The sequence below is a fragment of the Phragmites australis genome, chromosome 9, assembly GCF_958298935.1.
Source record: "Phragmites australis chromosome 9, lpPhrAust1.1, whole genome shotgun sequence".
NCBI classification, from domain to species: domain Eukaryota; kingdom Viridiplantae; phylum Streptophyta; class Magnoliopsida; order Poales; family Poaceae; genus Phragmites; species Phragmites australis.
Genome location: NC_084929.1, coordinates 3,332,284 through 3,358,177, shown reverse-complemented (window position 1 = coordinate 3,358,177; position 25,894 = coordinate 3,332,284). Strand labels below are relative to the sequence as shown.

Here is a 25,894-nt window from a genome sequence, read left to right as displayed (position 1 = left end):
TTCACCACCACCGTTGTCACTGTTCTCCACATCTGCCGCCTCGGCCGCACCAGCTGCTCCAGATCCGCCACCGCGAGGCCCTTCCCGTCGCCTCTCCTCCGTGTAAGCCACCTCGTTTGTGCAGGAGCACACCAAGGACATCCTCGTCGTTGTCTCCAGCCTCCTCCTGGTATTCGAACATCCTCACGTATTATTGATATACTCAGTGGTATCTTAATAAAATACAAATTCTATAATGGTATGGTGGGGATAGCCCCTTTTAGCATAGTGCGTGTCAGGCGCCCCGGCGTCCCACATCCTGTAGTCTACGGTTGGGCTGCCGCACCTTTGGGCCCACGCTCCAGAAGGAGTCCGGATGACAGAAACAAATTTTATATAACCCGTCTAAGAAAGATTTCGTACTATTTATTCTTATCCAACGATGTGTACCTAACTGGTGAGGACACGTGTGACGCCTCACAGATCTACACGTGAGACCGGTTCGCGAATCTTCCTCCCACAACACAGACAAAAAAAAAAGGTCCAAAATCCCCCTTTTCCCCTGCCGCGGACGGGCGAAACCACCCGGTTTCCCTCTGTTTTTCCGACGCCCCCGTCGCTCCACGCCGCCCCGGCACCGCCGCCTCCACCCGTTCGCCCCGGTAACGCCCCGTTTATCCGTGCCCCCACCCTCTCTCACCTCTCGCTCGCCTGCCTCCTCGTCGCCCCTGTCTCCTCTCGCCGCAGCGAGCCTGGATGGTGGGCGACCTGTCCCTCCTCGCCGTCGCCTCCGCCTCCCCCGTCGTCTTCCCGCCATCCAAGGTACACACGCTTAGCCCCGACCTCCTCCTGCGCGGAATTGGCTCCGGGTTGTGTGCAATCGTTGCGGCGGATGGTCAATGTATGGTGCCTGCCTGCGTGACGTGTTGCGGTGTTCTGTTGTGACGATGCAGGAGCTCCATGGCGTGCTGCCGTTCCAGGGGAAGAGGCCGCAGGACGCCGCCTCCGCGAGGCAACTCTGCGCGCCGTTGCAGCATCAGCAACAGCATCTCGAGGGGCTGCCTTTCCAGGGGCTGCCCGTGCAGATTATGGTGACCGGCCATCAGGGCCGGCCCCTTCCGGCTGCCTACCAGGCCTTCGCAGTGCCCGACAAGGCGACACTAGTAGACGTGCAAGGTTTGTGGATTGTGATTCTCATGGTTTCTTGCGGCAGCTGGCGTTGCCTTGTTATGAGCCAAGAACTTTGATTAAAGACCCGCGCTTTCTATTCTGCAAAGAAACCTGCTTTAGTGAAAGCCATGAAAAGAGTTTTGAAAGGTTGCTGCCTAAGTATCACCGATACTTGGTAGAGGCCGACGTACCCGTATCCGATACGTCGCGATACGCGGATACGGCGTGATACGATCCGATACGGGTATTGGGGAGTATCGGGAAATTACGATCTAAAAATAAAAAAATAATTCGCGATACGCTCGTCAACTTGCTGATACCTCCTTTCGATACTTTGGGCCCAGCTCGACGCCAATGTCAGAGATCTTGCAGTACCACTTGATGTTTAGACTCTAGCCCCGGGCACCCCACGGCCACCTTCGCCAGCCTGACATCTATCACGGCCAAACACTTGTCCAACACCAGCTCCCTGAGCCCCGCCGCCATGGCTAGGGCGGCCATCTCTAACTCCCAGCCCCCGGCGACCACGCAGTGGGACAGGTCGACTGCCTGCAGATGCGAGCACTCCACCACCAGGGCCTCTGGCCCACGCCACCCGACTCCGCTTGCCCACGCGAGCCGCACCCATCGGATGCCTAGCTCTGCGCCGGATGCTTGGTTCGTTTCAGTCATGGAGATAGAGGAGGGGCTCCTGTGCGGTTCGGCTGGAGGAAGGAGAAGGGCGTGTGGGCCAGCTGGGCTTGCTGTGCAGGGGGAGAAAGTAGGGGCCAGTTGGGCCTGTAGAAGAGAAGGAGAGCAGGCCGGCCTTGGTTTAGTGAGCTCGGGCTTGGAGAAAAGAAAGGGAAAGGAGGGAGAGAGGTATCAGCGTATTCAGTTATTTACATTTTAGTAAAATTAAATATATATTTATATATACTCGCCGTATCGGCGTATCCTTGTTTTTGGATGATCGCCGTATCGCCGTACCTGTGTCCGTATCGGCGTATCACGTATCGGTGAAACTTAGGTTGCTGTTTGCTCATTGATAGAAATAGAAGCAACATGCTTTAGGCTTAGCTTGACTCTACAAAAGGGGATAAAAGCTATTGGTTTACACAAAAATGGCTCTCTTGATGTCTTCCATACTGCACAAATAAGGTACTCGTACGACAGTTGCCCATGCTATGCCACGCTTACTTTCTGAACACTCACATGTCACATTCCTTCAATTCTTCGTTGCACAATTCAAAGTTTAGGAGTAACGAGTAGCATGTTTAAAGTTATGTTACGGCCTCTTGAGACACTCATTTTCTCATCTTAATGTCTTTGGAACAGATTCTCACCCTGACTCAGTTCGACTTAGCCTTGGGATTGCTGAGCAATGTGCAAGGCAAGAGAAAATCCTGAAGTTTCTAGTGTCAGGGTCTGATGTGAAAGAACTTGATGAATCTTTGCTAGCTGAATTCACAGGACATCAGACTCTGGCAATGAACATGGGAAGTCAACCATATGTACCGGATGATAAGTTATCTATCTATGAATTTGGGTTGGATATGGATGAGCCCCAACAGTATCTGCCGGAGAAACAACTTGTCATCCCTGATCCTCTTGTTGACTTTGTTCAGTCCCATGGTTCGGCTCTTACTTTCGATCAAAATGGCTGGGTCCTATTCACTGGCAATGGCGATGAGATGAGAGACTTACTCTCAGTTTTCCTAGAGTTCAACATGTCTAAACGAGAACCAACTGGCTGCAAGGCTGCATTTCTAGTTCCATACTTTGGCAGGTAATACTGTGAAGCATCATCACTATGTTTATCCTTGAACTGTTATTTAAGAGTTTGCCTAGTTTCATGCATACACATAATGTCAGTAAGATTGCAAATGCAGAGTATTGTTGGTGACTCTGCTTGTGATTTGTTGCAAGAGCTTTTTTCTGTCAAAGATATACAGTGTGAACTATTATCTTGCTGCAGCTTGCCCATTAATTATGACAGGATAGCAACTATGTTGTATGCTAAATCTTCCTTGGTCAGCTGCACAAGTGGCATTTTAGTAACTGGGCATTTTCAACCACGTCTGGTTTATAGGATACATGATTACATGATATATCTATTCTCTTTTTAACAAACCCATGTATGGATTAGTATAGCATTATAGATCCCTGCATCAATTGGCAAGCAAGAAGCATGGAAAGTAGCAATACAGAAGTAGGTAGTAAAATACACGCGGAATACGAAAATATCTTAGTATTACCCTTCATCCTAGAGGATGCATTTCCCCTTTCTTTCTCTGACGCAAAGGATGCATTTCCTTTACCTTCCAATGATATGTTTGTAACTAACAAACTAGCATGCATTGTTTCAGTTGTCATCTTTAAACCTTATGGTTCATTTTTTGACTAATGCAGCTATCCTTATCGTTACTAGTACCATTTTCTTTTGTGTCACTTACATGACATGCGTCTTTTTACATAAACAGGAAAAGGCGTGCCCGGGTTAACAGCCAAGTATCCCATTCAAAATTACTAACCACAGCTGATGCTTCAAAAAGGTACTGCATTAATTTTTCTCCCTTTGCTGGAGTCTTTTTCTTTAGTTGTATGTTATTTCATGTTTCTGCTTTCTAAACATAGGTATTATGGCAACTTCCGTGCTACTTTCTCACTTGGGTTACTATTTAAAAGATATAATCTAATCATTTGCACCATAGACTAGGCACAAAGAGTATCTGGCATTTTTTAATAATCTTTGTGCTGCACGTTACAAGCAGACATTCAATGTTGTTGTTTAAACATTTGTAAGAGGTTATAAAATGAACCAAGTATTTTAAAAATCTACTCTTCTTTATCTATTACTATATTGTACTAGCGAGTACCATGGTTTTGTTTCATGCACCAACTAGTATGGTCATTATGCCAGTGGTATGTGAAAGACATTGTGCCAACTCATCTCTTGTGCCCCAGGCCCGGATGTCCGGTCATTTGGACATTGTTTTGGGGCTAACCGATTGTGTTAAAACCTTAGCTGGAAGGCCACCATTTAACCTTAAATCTGGCACGTTCAGAATGAATTCTTTAAATATACATCCAGGAACTCTTGGACATTCAACTTATGCTATGCTACAATCAAATTACTGTTTGCATCTTATCAAACAGGAGCCAAGATCATTTTCACATATTAATATAGTTATTTTTATATGTGCAGCACTGATGTGAAGTCAAAATCTTCATCAAAGAAGAAACAGAAAGGGAAAAACATCAAAGAACGTGACTTGTATCAGAAGAACTATATACACGCTAGCGAAGCATTTTTATCCATCCTACTGGACAAGGACAAAAACAGCTCAACAATTCTCTCACTGAAAAAGTCTGGTCCGGAGATCACTGAACTTTTGGCACAATGCTCTATTGGTATTGCTGGAACTGGCTTGGCTATTCTTCTATCAGTTGTGTGCAAGATGGCTACCGGCATGAGGACACCTTTTGCTTCAGCTGGACTGCTGAGCACCAGTGTTGGATTTGGGCTCTTTTGGCTCTCCTGGGCAGTCAACAGATTGCGAGACACCATCGCCAGCATTTTCAGAAGCCCAAGTAACATGAACTTTGAGGATGAGGTAGCAGTGAGAATACAAAAAAGCACGAACGAAGTTCTCTTCACAGCTGTAACTCTCTTGGCTATCACTGCATTGAAGTTTGCATGAGCTGTCACCGTGCTATTTTTAGTTTTCCCGACCCATCTGTGATATATAATTCACCTTTTTGGTTCAGGAGAGAGTATTGCTGCAGTACTGCTTCTGTAGGACTTAGTTCAAAATGCCGGAATCATGATTCTCATTTCTCATTGATGTTGTAGAAAATGAGCTAAGTTGTAAATTGTACAGAATTTTGCGGGGAGCTCAGTGTATATTGAAGATGGATTTTGCTTATCTATGTGAACGTTGAATAATGTGATTGTCCAGATCATATTTATATTTCTGTCAGAGAGTTATATCCTAGCTGCTTCACCTGTTTTCCTGATTATTTGTTGTTTGATGCCATAAAAAATTTCTGTTGTCGTTTTGAAATTTAAAGAATTCCATTTCGCAGTATACTTCATAGCATAAAAGAAAAAGAAAACCAATGTGATTGTATTTCCGCACTACTTTTTTTCTTCAAGAGTGACTCCACATCGAAACAAAGTAGAAAAGAACATTGAGGGAACATTTGACATGCAAACGATATGATTGATGTCCTCACGATGAGAGTCCAGTGATGAATACTTCAAAAGAGTATATGAACTTTGTCAATGTTCTATGACAATAATGAAATTTTAAGAAGTTGTACACTTGATCTGTCATATGACAGCATGTAAGGGAGAAAATTTGAAGGAGCCGCACTGCTTGTAACATTCACAATGGACAACTTGGCATCAGCAGCTGCTTTGGCAAAGCAATTGAAAGTGTCCACGTTTCGAACAACTGTGGCAATGTAGGCGACCGGAGCTTCTGTTACAAATTCATCACCAGTTTTCGCGTTGGTTTTCCCATGTTTACCGTCTCTTCTTAACAGCATTGAGAGTACTCGAACAAGGTGTGGCACACAGACTGGATCATAAATGATATCTGCGCCAAGACTTGCAAAGGAGACATATGTTAGATGAAAGAAACAGCATGAACAGCAGTGATGCGTTCTGTTACCCACTTTGCAAGATAATTCTTGATTAAACAGGCTACTGCAGTTTAAAATGTCCTGTTACCTTGCCTTCCGCAGGAGTGGGAAGCCACTAACGACACAACACAAGACTTGCATGAATTCAACATCTAGTTTCCAACAAGTGCAAAACCATTGAACGGACAACTAACACACTGGTCAAGCCAAAACAAGTTTATGGGATGCTTAACATTTAACAGGAAAATAGAAAAATAGCAACTGAGCTAAGAAATATACAACCAAAACATATCAAACAAAGATATGTTCCTGCCTAATATTGGAGGGAGTGCCTAATATTGCGCAGCATGAACTTTAATTATTTTCAGGTGTAAAACATATCGAAATATTTTCATAAATTCACAGCTTAACAAAATAATATTGCAAAAGTATATTTCTATACTCACACTATGTCTAGCTGGTAGCCCCACAAATCTCTTTCAGACACTTCTTCCCAAGAAAGATATTTGCACTCTACCTGCGTGCCAGAATATATTATCATTAATTTCTATCTAACAATGCATTGATTGAAAGCTCAACGAAAGCCATCTGATTCAACTGTTGCATGTTGGCTATGTACCGCCTGTAAAGAAAGAGAACATCTGCACACAATACGCTGAGTTATACGAGGAAAGTGACAAACCTTATTCGTGCTTTCTTTTAATATTGTAGAATCTTCCTGCTCAATGCATAAGTTATTCAGTTCCATGTTTGCCTTCATGTTTGTTAGTGTAGATGCATCACCATCAGTAAGAATAACCTGCATCACCATACATGAACTCCGCATGACATTTATTTTCCAACTAATCTTTGACTTCTGAAGAAATTTGTGAACATAGTTGCTCCACAGATAGTCAAAATTGAACAGTTAAATAAGTACATAAAAGCGTTTCAACTTCACCAAGTTAATTCACTAGGAATGAATATATGATTCACTTTTTGGCACATAGATAATCTGATAATCATTTATTTGAATGGAGAGTAGCATTATAAACTTACATACCTTAGAGGCACCGACATAGTTAAGACAAACACCGACCAAACCAACACCAGAACCTAGCTGCTTATCACACAAACATTAGAGAAATAATCCCATTTAAGAATTACTTTTATCTAAAAGGCTCAACGAGTAAGTGTGCCCCAAATCAATTCAGGTACATGAACACACACTAAATTAACAATGACAAACATCACCACCTATCTAATTCCAAGGTAAAAATACAAGTTTGTTTCTCAAGTAGCTTGCCACTATTATCATGTATCGTGTACTACTATAAAATATGAAAGGAATATAAAATTGGTTTCATGAGGTGTAAGCCCATTTAACGCATGTTTACAGATAAAAGGATCAAACAACATATAATGACACATATACAAATACTAACACTCCTATAAAATCACAGTTAGACTCATACCAAATGAAAGGAAAATAAATAGTTACAATAAGTATAGGGTTGAATAAATATATATTATTATTTTATAGAACTAAATTATTGGAAGAAGTGCCTATGCAAAAAAAAAAACCCTAGACCCTAGGGGAGAGACGTCCTGAAGGCATTGTCAGCTAGTCAGCTATAGGTCGAGAAAAGGCGCAGAAGGTAGGCGGCCTAGGGGCATCGCTGAAAGCCGCTTCAAGGTGGTCCAGGACCACACTAGAGGCCACACACAACGCGATGCCTTTTTTTGCGAGAGTCGGGGTTCGAGCCCAGGCCGGCGGCGTCTCAACTGGATGCACTACCTCTGCGCTAGAAGCGCGTTCTCGGAGTGCCTATGCAAGACTGAACATATTTATGTAAATATTCTAGCATGAGTCTAACGTGTCCATATATCTCACTTCAATACCAAAATTAATTTTTTTACCTCAAAGCAACATTTTTTGGAGAAAACTTTTGGGTATGAAAGAATAAACTCAGACAAGAATAGACTTGCTGGCCAAAGAGAGCACCTGAAATAGTAAAATGTCCACTAAATGAATCAATAACTTATGAAAACAGCTGAATTGAATATTATGGCACACATCACTTAAGTGAATAATGGCATCATACCCTGTATCACCTTCAAGCATATTAGAAGAGCATGATAATCGAGCAACCACACTTAGTAACCTTGGGGAATTATTATCATCTACATATATAAACAAAGTTGTCACTACAAAATATAGACCATTATAGTTAGGGATAATTGCAAAGAAATCACTACTCCTGGTGTTATTGCAAGCTTACCATTAGAAAATTGCAAAAATACCATTAAAACTGTCATTCAAGTGGCATCTTTGCAAAAAATAAAAAACCAGGGAGGTATTTGCAGATGCCCCTTATAATTAACAACATGATGAGGATATTTTTCTGAGGAAAGAGTTTGAATTGACAACTCACGTGTAGAAGAAAGAAAAGATATATCTTTATAGATATGATCTGCCCTATTTAGCAAAGAATCTTTCTGCACGCAACATGAATTATTTGAGTATACAGTGTCAACTATTACCAACTATTGAGACATAGTACAAAAAAAAATCCACATACTGCTTTTGATAACATCCGCTCTACAAATTCCTCATAAAGTCCATCAATAACAACACTCGACGATAATTCAACCTCAGCTATAATCTTTTTAAGAATAGTTGTTGCATAAGTACAGTTTTGACGTCCATCTGCCTGCATTAGTACACAATTGGAAAGGCCATAGCCAATAAGATGAGAACAGACTGATTAACGGGAAACTTAAAAGAGCACTATCCTCAAGTAAATTACATATCCATTCTCTTGTAGTTCCGTAGCTTGCGGAATATACTGGTTATGTTAGTTGTAAATTTGGTGAGATATATGAGTACAAAGTAAAGCATTTACTTTATTTCCAATGCAACTCTCCAAAAGAAAATTTTGAACGTCTGGTGTGACAGAACCTCCCCCAGCTTTCCTGCATAAAATCAAATATAAGGAACTTGAATACATATATATCAACAGTCATTTTTTATTAAAAAAAATGGAAACAAAGAACAATATCTCCTAAACTTGGTAAGGATTTGCATCTAAGATAGGTGTGCAGTGCTAAGGAAGTGTGACACACCACAACTGTGGATGTCCCCTATCAGTGGAAAAAAGTGTGTCTACCAATTAAAGAGGCCATGACCTCTACAATTGCATGATTTGCAGGTTTATTGGATATCCACTAGTCCATTTCAACTGCAGTTCAACCTAGACCAGGTGAGAAACGAGCAGCCACCCCCACCAATACTAGCATAGCAGGCAGCCTTTCCAGTATCTGACCAAACGCTGTACCAATCGATCGCCACTACTTTCTGAAATGTCAACCAATCGGGAGCGAACTCTGCAGAGCATGAGATCTTTGGGTGCAGCTGCGATTCTGATTGCTAACAGTGGCGCGTACCTGGCGAGAGCGAGGACGCAGGCGGGCGGCTCCCCGGCGAGGAACGCGAGCTTCAGGTGTAGCAGCTGCTCGTGGGCGTCCTGCGCCGCCGCGGCAGCCATCGGCAACCCGATAGGCTCCTGCTGTTTTTCAGATTTGCGCGCGGATGGCAAAGCTGCACACGCACGGGAGGAGCAGCCGGCGGCGGACAGCCGATTTGCAAGGGTGAAGGGAAACAACACAGACTGGGCCGTTTTCTCTCAAGAAGAAAAAGACTGGGCCGTTTGGCGCCTTTCTATTTTCTATTTTATTCTCTTTTTTTTTTTGAAAAATAGACAATTCCAAAAACGGAATTACAAAAAGTTCAGGAACCCGTTGATTTTACCGCTTATGGGTTTAGAATGGGATTTGTTATTAGGGTTAAGGTTTGCTAGGCCCCTGCAACTAGAATTAGGAAGGGCAATTGTAATACACGAAAAATGTTATTTTTCAGTTGTGACTGTGGGACCCGTGAGTAGTACGAATTTTAACATTTTGAAACGTTGCTCAGATAAACGATCGGGCAGCAAGATGTGTAGATCTTATCGAGATGATTTCATTTTACTATCTAACGTCACGTTTGGGCATTTGGTGAGTTCGTAGCAAGTTCGATGAATTTAGATCGCTAGATAAATTGAAAAAAAGTAAAGCTAGGTGGGATCGGGTTTGGGTCCCATCCGATCCCACCTCGCATTAGCTTGCTTAACCCGACCTACCCCCATTTGCCGCCTCCTCTAGCCTTAGCCGCTTGGTCGCCACAGGCTGTTGCCACCCGACCATCGCCGTCGCTTGGCCCTGGCCTCCTCCGTGCTGCGCTCGTCGGCCTCTTGTGTGCTGCACCTACCTGGTCGTCGCTGGTTGTTGTCGATGCGCTGCTCGCTAGGGGAGGCCAGGCAAAGGGTGTGTGTGTATGGGGGGGGGAGAAGCAGAGGAGTTGGCCGGCTGGCCAAGAGGAGAAAAGAAAGAAAAGAAAGAAAAGAGGAAGGAAAGAAAAGAAAGGGAAGAGGAAAGAAGAAAGGAAAGAAAAAAAGAGGAAATAAGAAGAGGAAAGAAGGAAGAGGAGGAAGGAGAAAGAGGGAAGGGAGGAAATAGGAAAAAGAAGGTAGGAGGAGGGCTTCTGTGAGTTCACCGGTTTTTTTCGCCAATTCGTGACTCCACTCTAAAGGTGACTTCTCCGTAGTCCTTAGATGCTTGTAGGAGGTTGAGATCGGTCATCCACGTCGTTGGTTGGATGCGTTGTTTGTCCAGTTAGCGAGTAGCATATCAATTCAATTTAAGGCCTAATTGGTGTTGGTTTCGATCGTAGGATTATAATAGAAGTTGTAGTTCTTGTCATAAGCTTTCTGATGGTGTTGGTGTTGTTCTTTTTGGGTAAGCGGTTTAGGCGCATTTGGCTAATTGGTGTTGGTGCCTGCCGAGGATTAGTCCGTACGTTGTGTCTTGTTCTTCAGTCTTCGATCAAGCTAGTGGAAGTTTTTGCTCGACGTCTAGCGAGCTAGTTGGTGAATATCTTTCTGTAGCCTTCGGTTGTTGGGTTTGCGGGGTTTTGAGTCATAGAAGCGTGTACCATCTTTTGTTTTGTTGTTGCGGCGTCTTGGTGCTAATGACATGTTTGTTCAGGTGGTGCTGCTTCAGGTCGCAGCTAGTGCCTGCCTTCATTGTCGATGAAGATAAGTGAATGCAGCAGATGACTATGTTTTAACTTATTATTTGGTTACCTACATCTTTTAATTACCGCAATCACTAATAATTTATCAAATAAAATATGAGCATGTCACTTACATTCCACCTTATGAAGGTTTGATGTTTTCCATGGATTATGAGATAAAGGATGTGAGATATGTCTTCTCTCTTGTAGTTATTTATATTCCTCAAATGCGAAGCATGATGTATATACCCATTTTGAAATTATGTTTTTCGATTATGCATGATGTCTTAATATTTACTTTCTAAGGTTTACTTGAATTCTTAAAGTAAGAAGTGAAGTAAGCGAGATTTGTCGCATTAAAGTTGCCTATTTATTACATTATACATGTCTTAGAAGTTATGTTATTGATTATGTATGAAGCATATCATAAGCATAGCATCTTACATTGAAAGTTTTTTTTATCATGTTATAGTCGTGACCGTTCCGGTATAGCGTCGTACGTTGCTCGTGGAGAGGTACGACACTCACTTTTACGTTACTCGAGGAGGGGTAAGGGTGAGTAAGAGCATATCATATGCACACATATGCATTTATATGGATATCTTTAGTTTAATTTTTTTATGTCATTTTTATGTTGCGGATGACTTTACTTTAATCGCTTTGACGTTGTTTTTATGTTACAAGGAAGTCTTTAATACTGTTTTAGGTTGTTACTGCTATGGTGAAACATAGCTAGCAGATGATAGCATATGGTCGTTATTGTATTGTCAAGCTTAATCATGTTTTTCATATATTGTTACCCTATTCCGTTTATTATATTTGTTAAAGATGAATACTTAATCAACTGTAACTAAATAACTTGTTAAAGAAATTCGCTTGATGAGATTTTCGAATCTCATTCTTGCTATCTTTGCAGGTGCACATTGAGTTGATGGAGAGCATACGGGATGCGTAGCTACACGTCGTTTGCACAAACACCTTCATATTTGATTTATCTATTGTGATATCTTTTTAGCGTGCTTTAGACGCTTTTATTGTATAGTTGACCTATCATGATAGGATGTTTATTGCTACTAGTGTGATGATATTTGATTATCTCTCTATGTGATGCTTCGTCAACTATACCTCAATACACAATGGAGGTGCTGCTGAAAATTTTCCTTTAAGCTTCGTAAGCCTTGTAGGTTGGTTATAGTGATATTCCGAGCTTGTTATAGTCCCTGAGATATTATTGATGAGTTAGTGATAGAACTACCCCTCTTTATATGGGGCAAAGATGTAACCCCCTCCCCTCAAAGACGAGGCATGGGCCTTTTCTTTTGTACTCATTGTAGGGGAAGAATGTAATTTCCCTGAATTTGAGAATTAAAACATGACTTGTGTCCTTTTAAAGGTGGCTGATTAAGGTTTTTTCCAACAAAAAAAAATTCTTTTGCCTCCGTCGGTCCTTTCTTAGCCTTCGGGTCGATCAGGACCTGAAAGATCCTATTATACTTGTGTAGATCCGTATCCACATCAAGCGCGCGAAGAAAATGCTGATGAAAGGTATAACTATGAGAAATCCAACGCCACCATCAGATGAAAAACGGGTACCATTTCCATTTGCCGGGAAATCGGCATTCAGCCAGTACATCTTCCGGCCGCAATGTATGAAGAGCTGAAAGCCTGAAACTCGCTCGAGACATTTCTCCCGAGAGGAAGGAACCGATCAAAGTCGAACATATTTTCCGAGCTAGCTGGGTCCGCTAATTCAACAAAGCCAACATTTCCAACCACTCCTTTTTCTGTCACTCGGAAACCAAACGACTCTCTTGACTTCTCAGCAACTTCGTGCCTAAGTACGTATACGTTTCTATAGGGAAAAAAATACGATTTTGTATAATATACGTGACCGTATTTACTGAAATAGATAATTATTTTTTGTATTTACGAATTTAGCACATGTATTCGGTGCACGGTGTGCCGAAAACAAATTTTCGGAGTACCGTGTGCCGAAATACGCTTTTGCGTCACGTCGTGTCGCGTCGCACTTTACTTTTTCTTTTTCTTGTCGCTTTCCTTTTTACTTTCCCTTTTGCTTTTCGCTTTTTCATGTCTTCCCGCATAGTTTGTATGCTACCGGCCGCGCTATATAAATGGTAGCGCGCTATATAAATGGTAGTGTAGCTGCTGCGTTTGGAGCTGCGAGCAGAGCAGAGCACGACGGCGAGCAGAGCAGCAGATTAGCGCAAGCGAGTCGAGCACGAGGAGCTGCGGTGCAGCAGGATAGCCTTTCTTAGTAGTAAATACTTATATTTATTAAGTTGATAAAATATAGTATGTATAATATTTGCATATTTTATGATGTCGTAACAGAATCAGCTAGTTATTTGGATCATAGATTATGTATGTACTTATATTTAGATTAGAAAATATAATTATAGCATGTAGATATTAAGTTGCTAAAATAGAGTAGTGTAATACTTGCATATTGTATGATCTCGTAATAGATGGTACTATAGTGTAATAGTAATCGTAATATTTAGATTAGAAAATGTAATTAGAGCAAGTAGAGTATTTATTTCGTTCGAATACATTAGATAAATGATATTAAGTTGGTAAGATAGAGTAGGTATAATATTTGCATATTCTATGATCTCGCAACAGAAGCAACTATAGTGTAACATTAATCGTAATACTTAGATTAAAAAATATAATTAGAGCAAGTTTAGTATTTATTTTGTTCGAATACATTGGATAAATAATATTAAGATGGAAAAATAGAGTAGGTACAATATTTGCATATTGTATGATTGCGCAACAGAAGCAACTATAGTGTAATATTAATCGTAATATTTAGATTAGAAAATATAATTAGAGCAAGTATAGTATTTATTCCGTACTAATACATTGGCTAAAATAGAGTAGGTATGTAACATACATCTAATTAGTTATTTGACCATTTACGTTTGTTTAGCAAAGACGCTATGACTATCTATATTTATTATGGAGAACGTCCCGCTGTTTTGCATGGGAGACTCGTGTCCATTCAGAACTGCCAGCACGTAGAGAGTACGGTTGAGCTACCAATTGATCCAGAATGCTTACAAACACATGTTATGAGCCTTTTGCGTCTAAACCAGCAGTCCTACAATGTTGTCCTAGAGGGTGTTAGGTCACGGCCTGTACCAAACAGCTCGCTCATTGTCCATATGTTGTTCGATTTGAGAAGGAACAACACATGGGCCTTGTACTCATGCAAGGCATTAGATGAGAACTTTGAAATGGGAGTGTACGTAAACATAGTATCACCACCGGTGCATGGTGAAGAGGTGGCTACCGTGGAAGGATCAGACCATAATGTGATGCATGATGAGGCGGGAGGGAATGTCGGGGAGGACACTTTGGGTACGGATGGACCCGAAGTGGACCATGGTGAGGTAGATGCACGATGCATGGATGATGAAGCTGGTGGGTAGTGGCGACGAAGAAGGTGCTGACAATGATGAACCGGTGCCGGCGATCCAGTACTTTCATGGTGCTGGGCTGCTAAATTGTACCATCAGTGAGTATAACACCCTGTCTAATTGGGGATACCAGAATAGCGACATCCAGGTGGGGCAACGGTTTCGGAACAGGGAAGAGGTCATCCACTTTATCAGCAACTATGCTGTAATCACAAGAAGGGACCACAAGTATGCCCAATCTAACCATACAGAGTATGAGGTTAGGTGTACGAAGCACCCGACTTGTCCTTACTTCGTACGAGCCCATAAGCCAAAGCACGAGAACTATTTTGTGCTGAGTAGACACACCCCACATACATGCAGCGAAGAGGCTGTTAGGAATGTGAGCCACACGGTTGATGCGAGGTTCATAGCCCAACTACTCATCACCCTTGTTGGCACAAACATATGTTTGTCACCAAAATCCATTATGGAGGAGGTGCAGACTAAGACGGGTATGCTGATCAATTACAACACCGCGTGGCGAGCGAAGCAGAAGGCATTGGAGATGTTGTTTGGAAGTTTCGAAGACTTGTACCACTATGCACCGAGGTTGCTGCAGAAGATTGCCATGACCAACCCCGGGACCCAGTGGGCCATGGCGGATGAGCCGATCAGGCTGGATGATGGGTCATACAGCAACACTGATCGATACCTCATTAGGTTTTTCTGGTCCTTTGGCCAATGCATCGAAGCTTTCAGGTATTGCAAGCCGGTGGTATGTGTGGATGCCACATTTCTTAGCGGCAAGTACCATGGTAACCTAATGACAGCGATGGCGGCGGATGCAAATAATTAGATCATTCCTCTCGCGTATGTATTGGTTGAGAGTGAGAACAATGATAGTTGGTTGTGGTTCCTCACCTTGGTGAGGACACATGTCGTTGGCAATAGGGAACGAGTCTGCATCATATCAGACCGCAATAAGGGCCTCTTGCATGCGTTGGATGTGCTGCATGATAGCATGAACCCCTCCATTGCTTGGCCTGATGTGGAGAGAAGGTGGTGCATGCGACACTTAGGTGCGAACCTTTACTTAAGGTACCACAACAAGGGTCTTGTGAAGAGGTTTAAAGGGTTATGTCTTCAGATTCAGCAGGCGAAGTTCAACGAGATATGGTGAGAGTTAAATGAGACCACTCATAAGATGATGGCACAGCAAGAAGCACATGAGGACCATATGCAGACACAAATGGTGGGGGGCCAAATCATCATTAGTCGTTCACGTGGTACGTTTAGCCAGTGGATAGCGGGAAAGTTGGCGGAGCGTTGGGCCCTATTCCATGATACTCACGGTTCCAGGTGAGAACATAGCGTTTGAAAGATCGTATTTTCCTTTTGGTTACGAAAATATCGTATCTAAAATTTTTGTCTCTTATAATAGGTATACGATCATGACAGCAAATATAGCTGGGGCGTTCAACAATGTCCTAAAGGGTGTACGCGGCCTCCCATTGTGTGCCATAATTGAGCTCACATTCTATAGGACGGTTGACTACTTTCGAGACCGTGGTATAGCTGCAATGGAGTGTAGCACGCGGTTCGCACCTAAGGTGGAGGAAATCTTATCCAGAAGGAGGAGTAAGGCACACTTTCATTGGACTAGGATCTACAACCGGACCAATAATGAATTTGAGATCATGTGTCATCGTCGGTACACTTCTGGATACAGTGCGGGGGACACCGTGCAACAATATCAAATTGGTCCTCACGAGATGAAGTGCACATGCAATAAGTCAAAACTGCATCATATCCCGTGCTCCCATGTCTTGGCCGCTTGCAAGGACATGGGCGGGAACGACGGATCACAATACGTATCACCCTATTTCACGATCGATGCACTGAGGAGCACATGGCTTCCAAAGATGCGTTCGTTTAACATTGGATCCAGCTACAAAGCAATTGAGGGGCCTCAGTGGGTACCTTATCCCAGGGCCAAACGCATGAATCCTGGAAGGCCTAGAGCCACGAGGCTTGAAGGTGACATGGATACAACAGATGCTGTTGATGGACTACGTAGGTGCAAAATATGCAAGCAATCCGGTCATGACAGGAGGACTTGTCCGACCCGGTGGTAAACTATTAGGCTACGATCGAACTGGATTGTATTAGCTTTGGTGCTAGTGAGTTTGTTATATGAAGTTTGTTGGAAACATGGATTGTATTGTAATTTGGTGCTAGCGAGATCCATAGCTATATCCGACTGTGGATCCCCATTGGATCCCGCCGTGGATCTCGCGAGGGGAGGAGGAGGCTGGTGGGGGAGGTGGCAGGAGAGGTGATAAGAGAGAGAGAGAGAGAGAGAGAGAGAGAGAGAGAGAGAGAGGGAGGGAGAGAGAGAGAGACGCATGGTGGAGGAGATAAGACAGAGGTGCTCACCGTTGTGAAAAATCTCTGAAGCTGGATGTGAGGCCGAGCCAAAGCTAGACTTGATCAAAATTCTGAGTCCGAACGGACTATCAGTGGTAGTTTGTGGTTAGAATCGGCACTGATAGTCAGTATTAGTACCTAATGCCAGTGTGTAACACGAACATGCACTAATACCAACTATCAGTGTCGGTTCTTAACGGCTCCATCATGGTTCGGGCCTGGTAGATTAACAACCAGCAGTGATATATTTTCACTGTCGATTCCTGCACAACTGGCAATGATGAACCATCATCTATGACTGGTTCTATATTAGCGTAGGTACAAGCAATCAAGGTCAAAAGGCCGTGAGCGTATGGCTAGTTCTGTAGTAGTGTGGGCACTGGCGATCAAGGTCAAAAGGTTGTGAGCATTTGATTATGGTATGCGTGTGTGTGGGCATCCAAATCTCATGCCAATATATAGGACATAGCGTCACTACTATAAAAACTATTTTTAGAGCACCTGTATTCACAGGCGTTTAGCGCACCCACCTGTGATCGAAGGCATGTGAAAATAAACGATTTTCACAGGCACAAAAGAGACCACATGTGAAAACCTATTACCACAGACGGTTCACTTAAGGAACCACATGCGAAAATAAGTTTCCACATGCATTCCTTAAGCGGACCGCCTGCAATAATCGGTCCCCAAATCGACATTTTTTGGCAAAAAAAAAATGACTTTTTTTGGACCAACCAGGCACTCCCGCAGTCATGGTATCGTAAGTCACAAGTCATGTGCTTTTCACGCGAAATACACATGTGTGCGGTTCTTGGTACTTGAACTTGAAATCCCTCAGCTCGCGCGAACCCTCCTACCATTCCACCATAGAACTACTACTGATCATAATTTTCATATAAAGTTTATCATCATCCGACTTCTTATGAAAAAGTTATTAAGTTTTTAATATAAAATATAATCCAATATCATATACGGTTCACATAAGAAACCTTATGTGGAAATAGAGGTCATAAGGAATCGTCTCTGAAAATAGATGTCAGTTTATCTTAAAAATTCATAACTTTTTCATACAAACTCGGATGGTAAAAAACTTTATATGAAAATTATAGCTCTCAACAAGATCTACAGCTATGTTATTGATTTTTTTTATTTGAAGTCATTTAGGTATCAGAATAATTATTTAAAATTTTAACATAAGATATCGATCAAAATGAGTGTATTTGCTATTGTTATCATTAGTACTTTTGTAATATCTTGTTGTTGATAGTGGAGGTCTTTGATCTTCTTCTTGTTAATTTTGTTGGAGATGTTTGAGTTGGTAGTATTTTTTTTCTCCTTGAGTTTACTTGTATTAAGGACTTGTGGTAACAATAGCATTTGAAACTTATGTATAAAACTTTAACTGATTATTTTGACACCTAAATTACTTTAAATAAAAAAGTTTTCAACTATAAAGTTGTAGATCTCGTCGAGGGCTATAATTTTCATATAAAGTTTGTCTCCATCCGAATTCGTATGAAAAAATTATAAATTTTTTAAAATAACCTCTCATCCATTTTTAGTGTGAACCACCTCTGAAAATGACACCCTATTTTTACCTACGGTTCATATAAAGAACCGACTTTGAAAATGACTGATGTGGTTTCTTATGTGAACTACCTATATTAATCATCTCATTTATAGAAATGATCTTTACACAAGCAGCTTCTTATTGTCCGTCTCTGAAAATCGCTCAGACAGTTTACTATATGATATGCCTATGAAAAAAACTTCCTGAGTGTTTTGAAAAATAATTTTTATAGTAGTATGTTCAGTATGATCCATCCATCCCGCATGCAGTTATATACTTATTAGATACCCTACGTGCATTTGTAATTTGTCATGAACTTGTGGTCGATCAGGGGAACTAGTGTGTTGTCTAGTAATGTCATGTACCTCATGTTTCTTTTTCTTATACAGTTCTATGAGTAGTGGCCTTATAAATATCTTCCAATAATGTATACTTGTACGATGCTTCTATTTTTTTATGTAGATTCTGTTTGATAGAGCTCAAGGTCTTATATATATATATATATATGTGTGTGTAAAATTTGAAGTTTATAGATAAAAATAAAGTAGTTTGAATCTCTATTTTCAATCTAAAATAAGAATAAGATGTTTAAATCAAATACCTTCAATCTATCCATAGCTTCAACTTCAAAAATTTCTAAAGTTAGAAATGACCCGTTTTATGAAAGCCCTGCCAAACAGACCCGTAATTAATTATTATCAACAGTTTGTTTCAGCTTGCTGGCAAAAAGGAAACTAGTTTGGTGTTATAGGCTCTACTCCTCAAACTAATCATCAATCAAGACTGAATGCGCACCTCTGCTCACTGCAAGCTGAGCTGGCTAAACCTCTAACAAATTTGGTGCTCTAATCAACCAACCTTCGAACTATCTGACCACACCGAAGCGCTCGAATGTGCCCATCAAGTTTAGAGTCCATCCAACCACGTTTTAGCTTCCAAACATAAGCGTGAGATTATCCCAACCTTGATATCCCCTAAGTGGAGATGGCTTGGGAACCATAGGAGTTATGTAAAAGAATACCTAGGCTCTCATACCAGTTATAGCTTACGCTGCGTGCGTTGAGACATGCGTATTCGGACTATCAAATGAGCATTTTGTTCGAATCCAACTGAATAAGTACATTTGAACTATTAAATTAAATGAGTGTTTTGGTCCAATCGAACTAAATAATTGTATTGTTTTCAGGTTTTCGTTGTGATGCATAAGCCAATCCAGCAACAAGGCAACAAGAGGTTCGCAAAAAGAAAGGGGGCAACAACGAAGTAATACTTGAGCCATTTTCCAAAAAAGCTATTATAACAAGCCAGTACTCTCACACATTTATAAGTTGTGCCCTTTCTCTTCGACTACTCTGTTTACTTGGCGTGAACCCAGTTCATCACACATGCTAATGAACATTCTTGACAACCTATGGGAACCCAATACGTTTGTACACATATGTGGAGAGGAATATATTTAGGGTAAACCTACCCGGCTACCTTATATCAAGGTGATCTGGGACATGCATGGACTACATCCAAACTTTTCCTTTTGTGAGTCCGGCTAGCTAGATTCGAGATGCTTATATAGTGTTCGCTTTTTTGAATTATTTAGCAAGGAGCATGGACTACATCCAAACTTTTCCTTTTGTGAGTCCGGCTAGCTAGATTCGAGATGCTTATATAGTTTTCGCTTTTTTGAATTATTTAGCAAGGAGCGTGCAGCATGCTTGCTTTATCCCAGCTTCTGAGAAGATGATGATGAGCACGCGTTGCATGCATGAAATATATAACGTGTCTACTTTACGGATTAATTAACAATATATACTACCACTACATATTCTATTTATTAGGATGTCCCTATACAGAAAAATCTATGAAGGCATCTGTACAAAAGATATCACAGATGGCTCCAAACTAGAACTATCTGAAACAATGACAACGAGCAGTTCTAATAAAGTGAGATGCTCTATTGCAGACGGTTCCCAGCAGGAATAGTCTGTACTATAAGATAGTAATAGTATAAATAGTTCCAAACTAAAACTATTTGTACGCAATTAGTAATAGTACAAACAATTTCTATTTATAATTATTTGTACAAAAGGAACTATACAAATCGTTCCAAACAGGAACTATCTATAGTGTGTCTATACCAGTTCCCCACCTAAAGCTCGAGCAAAATAGAGGAGCTTGTCTGTATTATGCTGTTTGGAGAAGGGGCCGACGATTTTGACCAAACTATTGGTAGATTTTAGTGGAAACTCGAATATTCATTGGTATTTGTTAGTCTAAGGTGAGCATTATGTTCTATTTTAGTTTAGATCTATATTTTTTTCATAATGATCTATAATTGTTCTATGTATGATGCTTGAGATATAGATCTAGGTATGAAGCTCAAAATGTAGAGTAATGTGGCTCTTTTTGGTTATTTAAATAATTAGCATTGACCTTAAGAAACTAAGGAATACATGATCATCTTCGAAGACTTCTATGCGGAACTAAGGAATATATGGTTCGCATTGAGCATGAATGTAACGAATCCTTTTGGCAACATGAGCAATCGGCACAACACTTGGCCAGTTGTTCTCATTATTTATAACCTACCTCATTGGTTGTGTATAAAGCAGAAGTACATCATGATATCGTTGCTTATCCAACGGCCAAAGCAACCTGGGAACGATATTGATACATAACAGACTCAGTGCAGGGTAATTTCTAAGGACCATGTCCCATCACTATATTTTATTAGATAGGTGGATCGGCTGGACCCCGAAATGAAATATATGTTGTGGAGGATGCTTCAAGGAAAATTTGAGTTCACTCAAGGTTCCCTTGAAGCTGTTCATCAACATTCTTTGAGGACAATGGGCATGTCATGGAGGAATTGGAGAGATGCAACCTCCTAGGTTAGTGTGAGATGTTCAAAGACTAACCGGGTGCATGGTAGCCCTTAGTAATTTTATTTTCTAACTCGAAGATCGAGGACTTCCTTTCTTCAAACTACTACGATAACATGATAAGTTTGAGTGGTCAAAAGAGGCAGACAAGCCTGAAGGGATCAGTGACATCTTAAGAGGGGGAGAGGGTGAATTAGGACACTCAGAACTATTTCAGCTCCAAAACAACACAAGATAAACCTATATCAATTTCTATCTAAATGTGCTCTAGGTTTATATAGTGTATCTACTCTACCGATCAAAGCGCTTGCAACATATCTAAGAAGGTAAATTGCAAGAATGTAAATGCGGAAACATAAATAAGGTAGAGAGAGTAAACTTGGCACAAAGATTTTTTCCGTGGTATCGATGGCATGAATGCCACCACTAGTCCACGTTGGAGCTCCACAAAGGATATGCTCCCGATCGGCACCTGGTCACAACTCTGAGCCACCAAGTCACAAAGACAAGGCCTCCACCCGGATGAGCCACCAAGCCACCAAGGCAAGGTCCCATCGCTAGCCTCTCTTCTGGTTCCTTGCCACCGTGATCACTTCGAAACTTGAGCCACCAAGGTAAGGGTTTTCGCATCCCCGCACAATCACCTTGCCGCCGCTCCACACCAAGCCAGAGGGTCAACAAGCTTGCTGACGAGTCACCAAGGCTCCAAGGTGTCGACGTACCACTTGGTACAAGATTGGATCACTTCTTGATCCACTCTCTATGCAGCAATCACCTAGAAACACTCTCTCTAGGCCTATAAGCACTAATCACTCACTAATCTTGTGCTTAATCACCTTGGATAATCACTTTAAGCACTTTGGTGGCTTGAATGTCTTCTCAGGTGTACATGAACTACTCTAGACTCCAGTAGCATGCCACTCACTTCAAATGGCCGAGTGGAGGGGTATTTATAGCCTCAAACCCACGCACTAGCCGTTAACCCAATATCTCAGAAAAGTTGTTAACACCGGATGATCCAGTGAGAACAATAGTACTAACACCGGATCATCCGATGAGTACACCCCCACAAACTAGCTGTGGGAACCCCACTCAAGCCTCTGTGAACACCGGGCACATTGGTGTATACTTCATCTCCATCACCGAACTATCCGGTGAGTTATCCTGAGGCATCCGAGCCTTTTCTTCTTATATGTGTAAATTGCTACGTTGTAAGTATCCGATGCACATCACTTCATCACTGGACTATCCGGTGAGTTAACTTCATCCATCTGAGCCTTCACTTCTTCTTTGTGTAATTTGCTCTGGTGTAAGTATCTAGTGCACATCACTTCATCACCAGACTATCCGGTGAGTTAGCTTCAGCCAACCAAGCCAATGCAACCCTCTCTGGAAATAATGCTCCGGTGTGCACAATCTTCATCACTGGACTATCCGTTGCATTGAACTTTGTTCTGCCTCTTTGTACTGTTTATTGTTCGGTGTGTGCAACACATTGATCTCAGGACCATCCGGTGAGTGAAGTTTGTTCTGCCACAAGAAATTGTTCTCTGCAAGAATTGGTCCGATGTACATACCATTTTCACCTGACCATCCGGTGAACTGAGCTTCAAAATTCTTGCCTTGGAATTGCCTCTGGAATAATTAGACCAGTGCAGTCATCTTTGCATCACCAGATAATCCAGTGAGTTAAACTTCACTATTTCTTGGGCAATTCCACCTCTGCTGAAATTAGTCCGATGCGTTTCTTCTCTGATCACCAAACCTTCCGGTGAGGTCTTCAGGCCTCTCTCCCCTTTGCTAAATATGCTCTGGTGCACTTTCAACACTAGCACTAGACCATCCGTTGTAGCACTTCTAACAATTTTGGCCACGTGTCACCCAAGAATTCATCCAGTGATATCATCAACTTATACATCGGAGCATCCGGTGAAGTTATCCTCTTTCTATCTTGATAAGCAACCAAAGCTCCGATGAGTTCAACACACAGAGCACCTGACCATCCGGTGAGACAAATCTTCCTGGACTTCTCCAATTCAGTCCAACTTTGTCCCGACTGAGGTGGCTTCTTCATGTATTGCATCCATGAGACCTACTAACATATATTCTTGACAAACATGTTAGTCCCATTGACTATATTGTCATTAATCACCAAAATCACAATCACAGCCTAATAGGGTCATTTTTGCTATAATCTCCCCTTTTAGTGATTGATGACAACACAACCAAAGCAAGTGGCGAATAATAAATGATACCAAATGTAAAGATCATAAGCAAGCATAAAGTCTTACCACATTGCTTCGATGCATGTTCTTACCACTTAGTCCCCCTTTGTTGTGGCTCTCCCTTTGTGAACTTTGTCATTCCTAGATGTCTTGTTTGCCGCTACAATCTCATCGCATTGTTCATCTTGCTTTGGTCATCAAACTTCTCCCTCTTTGTCAACAATCTCCCAAAAAGGGCTATAAACACATGTTGAACTCAAGGGAAAAATATTAGAGCACATGGGAGAGAGTTTTACAAATCATGATCCAATAAAAGGATACCAATTGTATGGATATTACTACAAAAGAATGATGCTAATTGTAGGCTAAGAAAGTACATGGATCATAATTTATAAAACTCATATAATATAGTCTGAACTCCCCCTATATGTGTGCATACATATGATGAGAAAGAAACATATGCACAACTAGACAATATGTAAAGATAGCAAGTTTAAGCTATATTATATATGAAGATAGCTTAAATAAATAAAAGATTTGATAATGATACCAATTTAAGCATTTAAGTATTGCATACCTCTAGGGACATGTTGATTGCTCCATAAGACTACAAAAGATGTCACTAGAAACATATGTTAGTCTCAAAATCACAACATATAGGATATACTCCCCATAAATATAAGCATAAAAGTGTTATACTTGTGAGATGTGTGTGTATATATATATATATATATGTATATATATATGCATTTGTTATCGATAACAATGAGGATTTATTCTATAGATTGGATCATGGCACATAAAATATACTAAATGTAAAAACTAGTGCCATGAAATGAACCTATAACTAAGAAACCATGTAGGTTGCTCATGGGTTGGAGATAAACACAAGCAACCTACCATATGAAAACCTACACTAGGCATTGCAATAGATTGAAGTAAGCATATGCAATCCTAGACAAGGTAAATGAGCTAGATGCAAAGCAAAAACGCATGAACATAAGTCTAGCTACCATTTACCTCTTTTACATTTAGATGGGGATTTGGGTATGTGGTGATCATGATCTTCATCAATACCTCATCTTATATACTTGCCTTCTTTGCTTGAATCTTCACTTCATTTTGTAAGCCAAGCCTCCAAATCCCCAAAGCTACTTCGGGCTTCAAGTCTTATTTAGAACCAAATCGATTAGGGCCCCTTTATGTTGGTGATGACTTTCTTGGGCACCCAAATAGGTTGGTTCCACCTCCGGTCCTTTCTCCCAACCACGTGTGCAATCACTTTGCCATTGTCCTTCTTCTTGAGCTTGTAGTGGTTGCTCTTGGTCTTGATCTTATAGTTGAGCTTGGTGTAGAGGTTGGAGATCTTGTTGGAGAGGTTCGCTATCTTCTTCTTCTTCTCCTTCGTCTCTTTCTTCACTTGTGGCCTTCTTGATGGCATTTTAAGCATATCACGGTGAACTTCTCCGCAAGCTTCTTCACCATGAAAGCACGATTATCTTGAGGACGTTGGACATGTTTGCCCTCCGCAAGCTTCTTTACCATGTTTGCCCTTTAAACTCGCCAAGTCCTTCTTGAGCTTCTCCACTTCTTGCTTAAGCTCATCATTCTCTTGTGCAATGAGGTCATTAGATGGTTCTACAAAAATATTCTTAATGCATTTCTCATTGCAAAGGGGTGAGCATGATAAATCGATTAAATCATCACAAGAAGTGGAAGCATTTACCTTATGATTGTAATTAAATAGAGAGGTAGATTGCTTTAAAGGGACCTTAGTTTGAGATTCAATGCACTCAAATTTAGCTTTGATCTATTTATGCTCTTTGTTTAACAAATTGAATTTGTACAATAATTTTTCATAATTAGAAGCAAAGGTAGCATTAATGTCATTAAGTGCATTGAATCTATTAAGCTCTTTTGATTGTTTCTTAAGGGCCCTTTGTTGCTCATTGATCAAATGAATGAGTTCATCATAGGAGAGAGAATTCTCATCAGATTCATCATCACTTACGTTGCTAACCATACCTTTGGCCATGAGACACTTGTGTGATGACTTACACGATGACGAACTTGAGGAAGAGCTTCTCTTGGAGGAATGGATGGTGATGATCTCATCACTTGAGCTTGAATCGTCATCATCACTCACCCATCTTTCTATGCTAGCAAGTGTCTTGGCTCTTCCATTTGTCTCCCTCTTCTTCTTGGTCTTCTTCTTCTCCTTCTTGATATGATCAATTGTGTTGACCAAGTCTTCAATAGAGATAGGATGATCAACCTTGGCATTCTTCATGTTCTTCTATAACTTTGAGAAGAGCTTGGCCATTTTATGAATAATTTCTTCATCACTTGATCTACTTTGATCATCCTCTTCATAGCTCTCTTCATCTTGATCATCAACATCTTCGCTTGAGCTTGACTTTTGCTCTTGTCTCATCATCCTTGCCTTCATGTGTTGGCAATGAGCTTGCTTCCTTGTGAGAGCAAGGTTCTTGGTGTCAGAT

The 25,894-nt window shown here is 41.3% G+C and overlaps 2 protein-coding genes across 2 annotated transcripts; one reads left to right on the top strand and one right to left on the bottom strand.

Moving 5' to 3' along the window:
- Positions 1–530: 530 nt before the first annotated feature.
- Positions 531–5,111, top strand: LOC133928414 (uncharacterized). The gene is made up of 5 exons (XM_062374735.1): positions 531–801; positions 933–1,155; positions 2,464–2,914; positions 3,609–3,680; positions 4,334–5,111. The coding sequence occupies exons 1-5, from the start codon at positions 736–738 to the stop codon at positions 4,827–4,829; spliced, it is 1,308 nt and encodes a 435-aa protein (XP_062230719.1). The 5' UTR covers positions 531–735; the 3' UTR covers positions 4,830–5,111.
- A 237-nt stretch (positions 5,112–5,348) lies between these two features.
- Positions 5,349–9,430, bottom strand: LOC133928415 (uncharacterized). Its single transcript, XM_062374737.1, has 10 exons — positions 9,202–9,430; positions 8,661–8,730; positions 8,337–8,468; positions 8,190–8,253; positions 7,860–7,938; positions 7,675–7,759; positions 6,818–6,874; positions 6,458–6,574; positions 6,222–6,292; positions 5,349–5,740 (listed from the first exon to the last, which is right to left on the bottom strand). Exons 1-10 carry the CDS (start codon positions 9,300–9,302, stop codon positions 5,419–5,421), a joined length of 1,098 nt encoding a protein of 365 aa, XP_062230721.1. The 5' UTR covers positions 9,303–9,430; the 3' UTR covers positions 5,349–5,418.
- Positions 9,431–25,894: the final 16,464 nt, after the last annotated feature.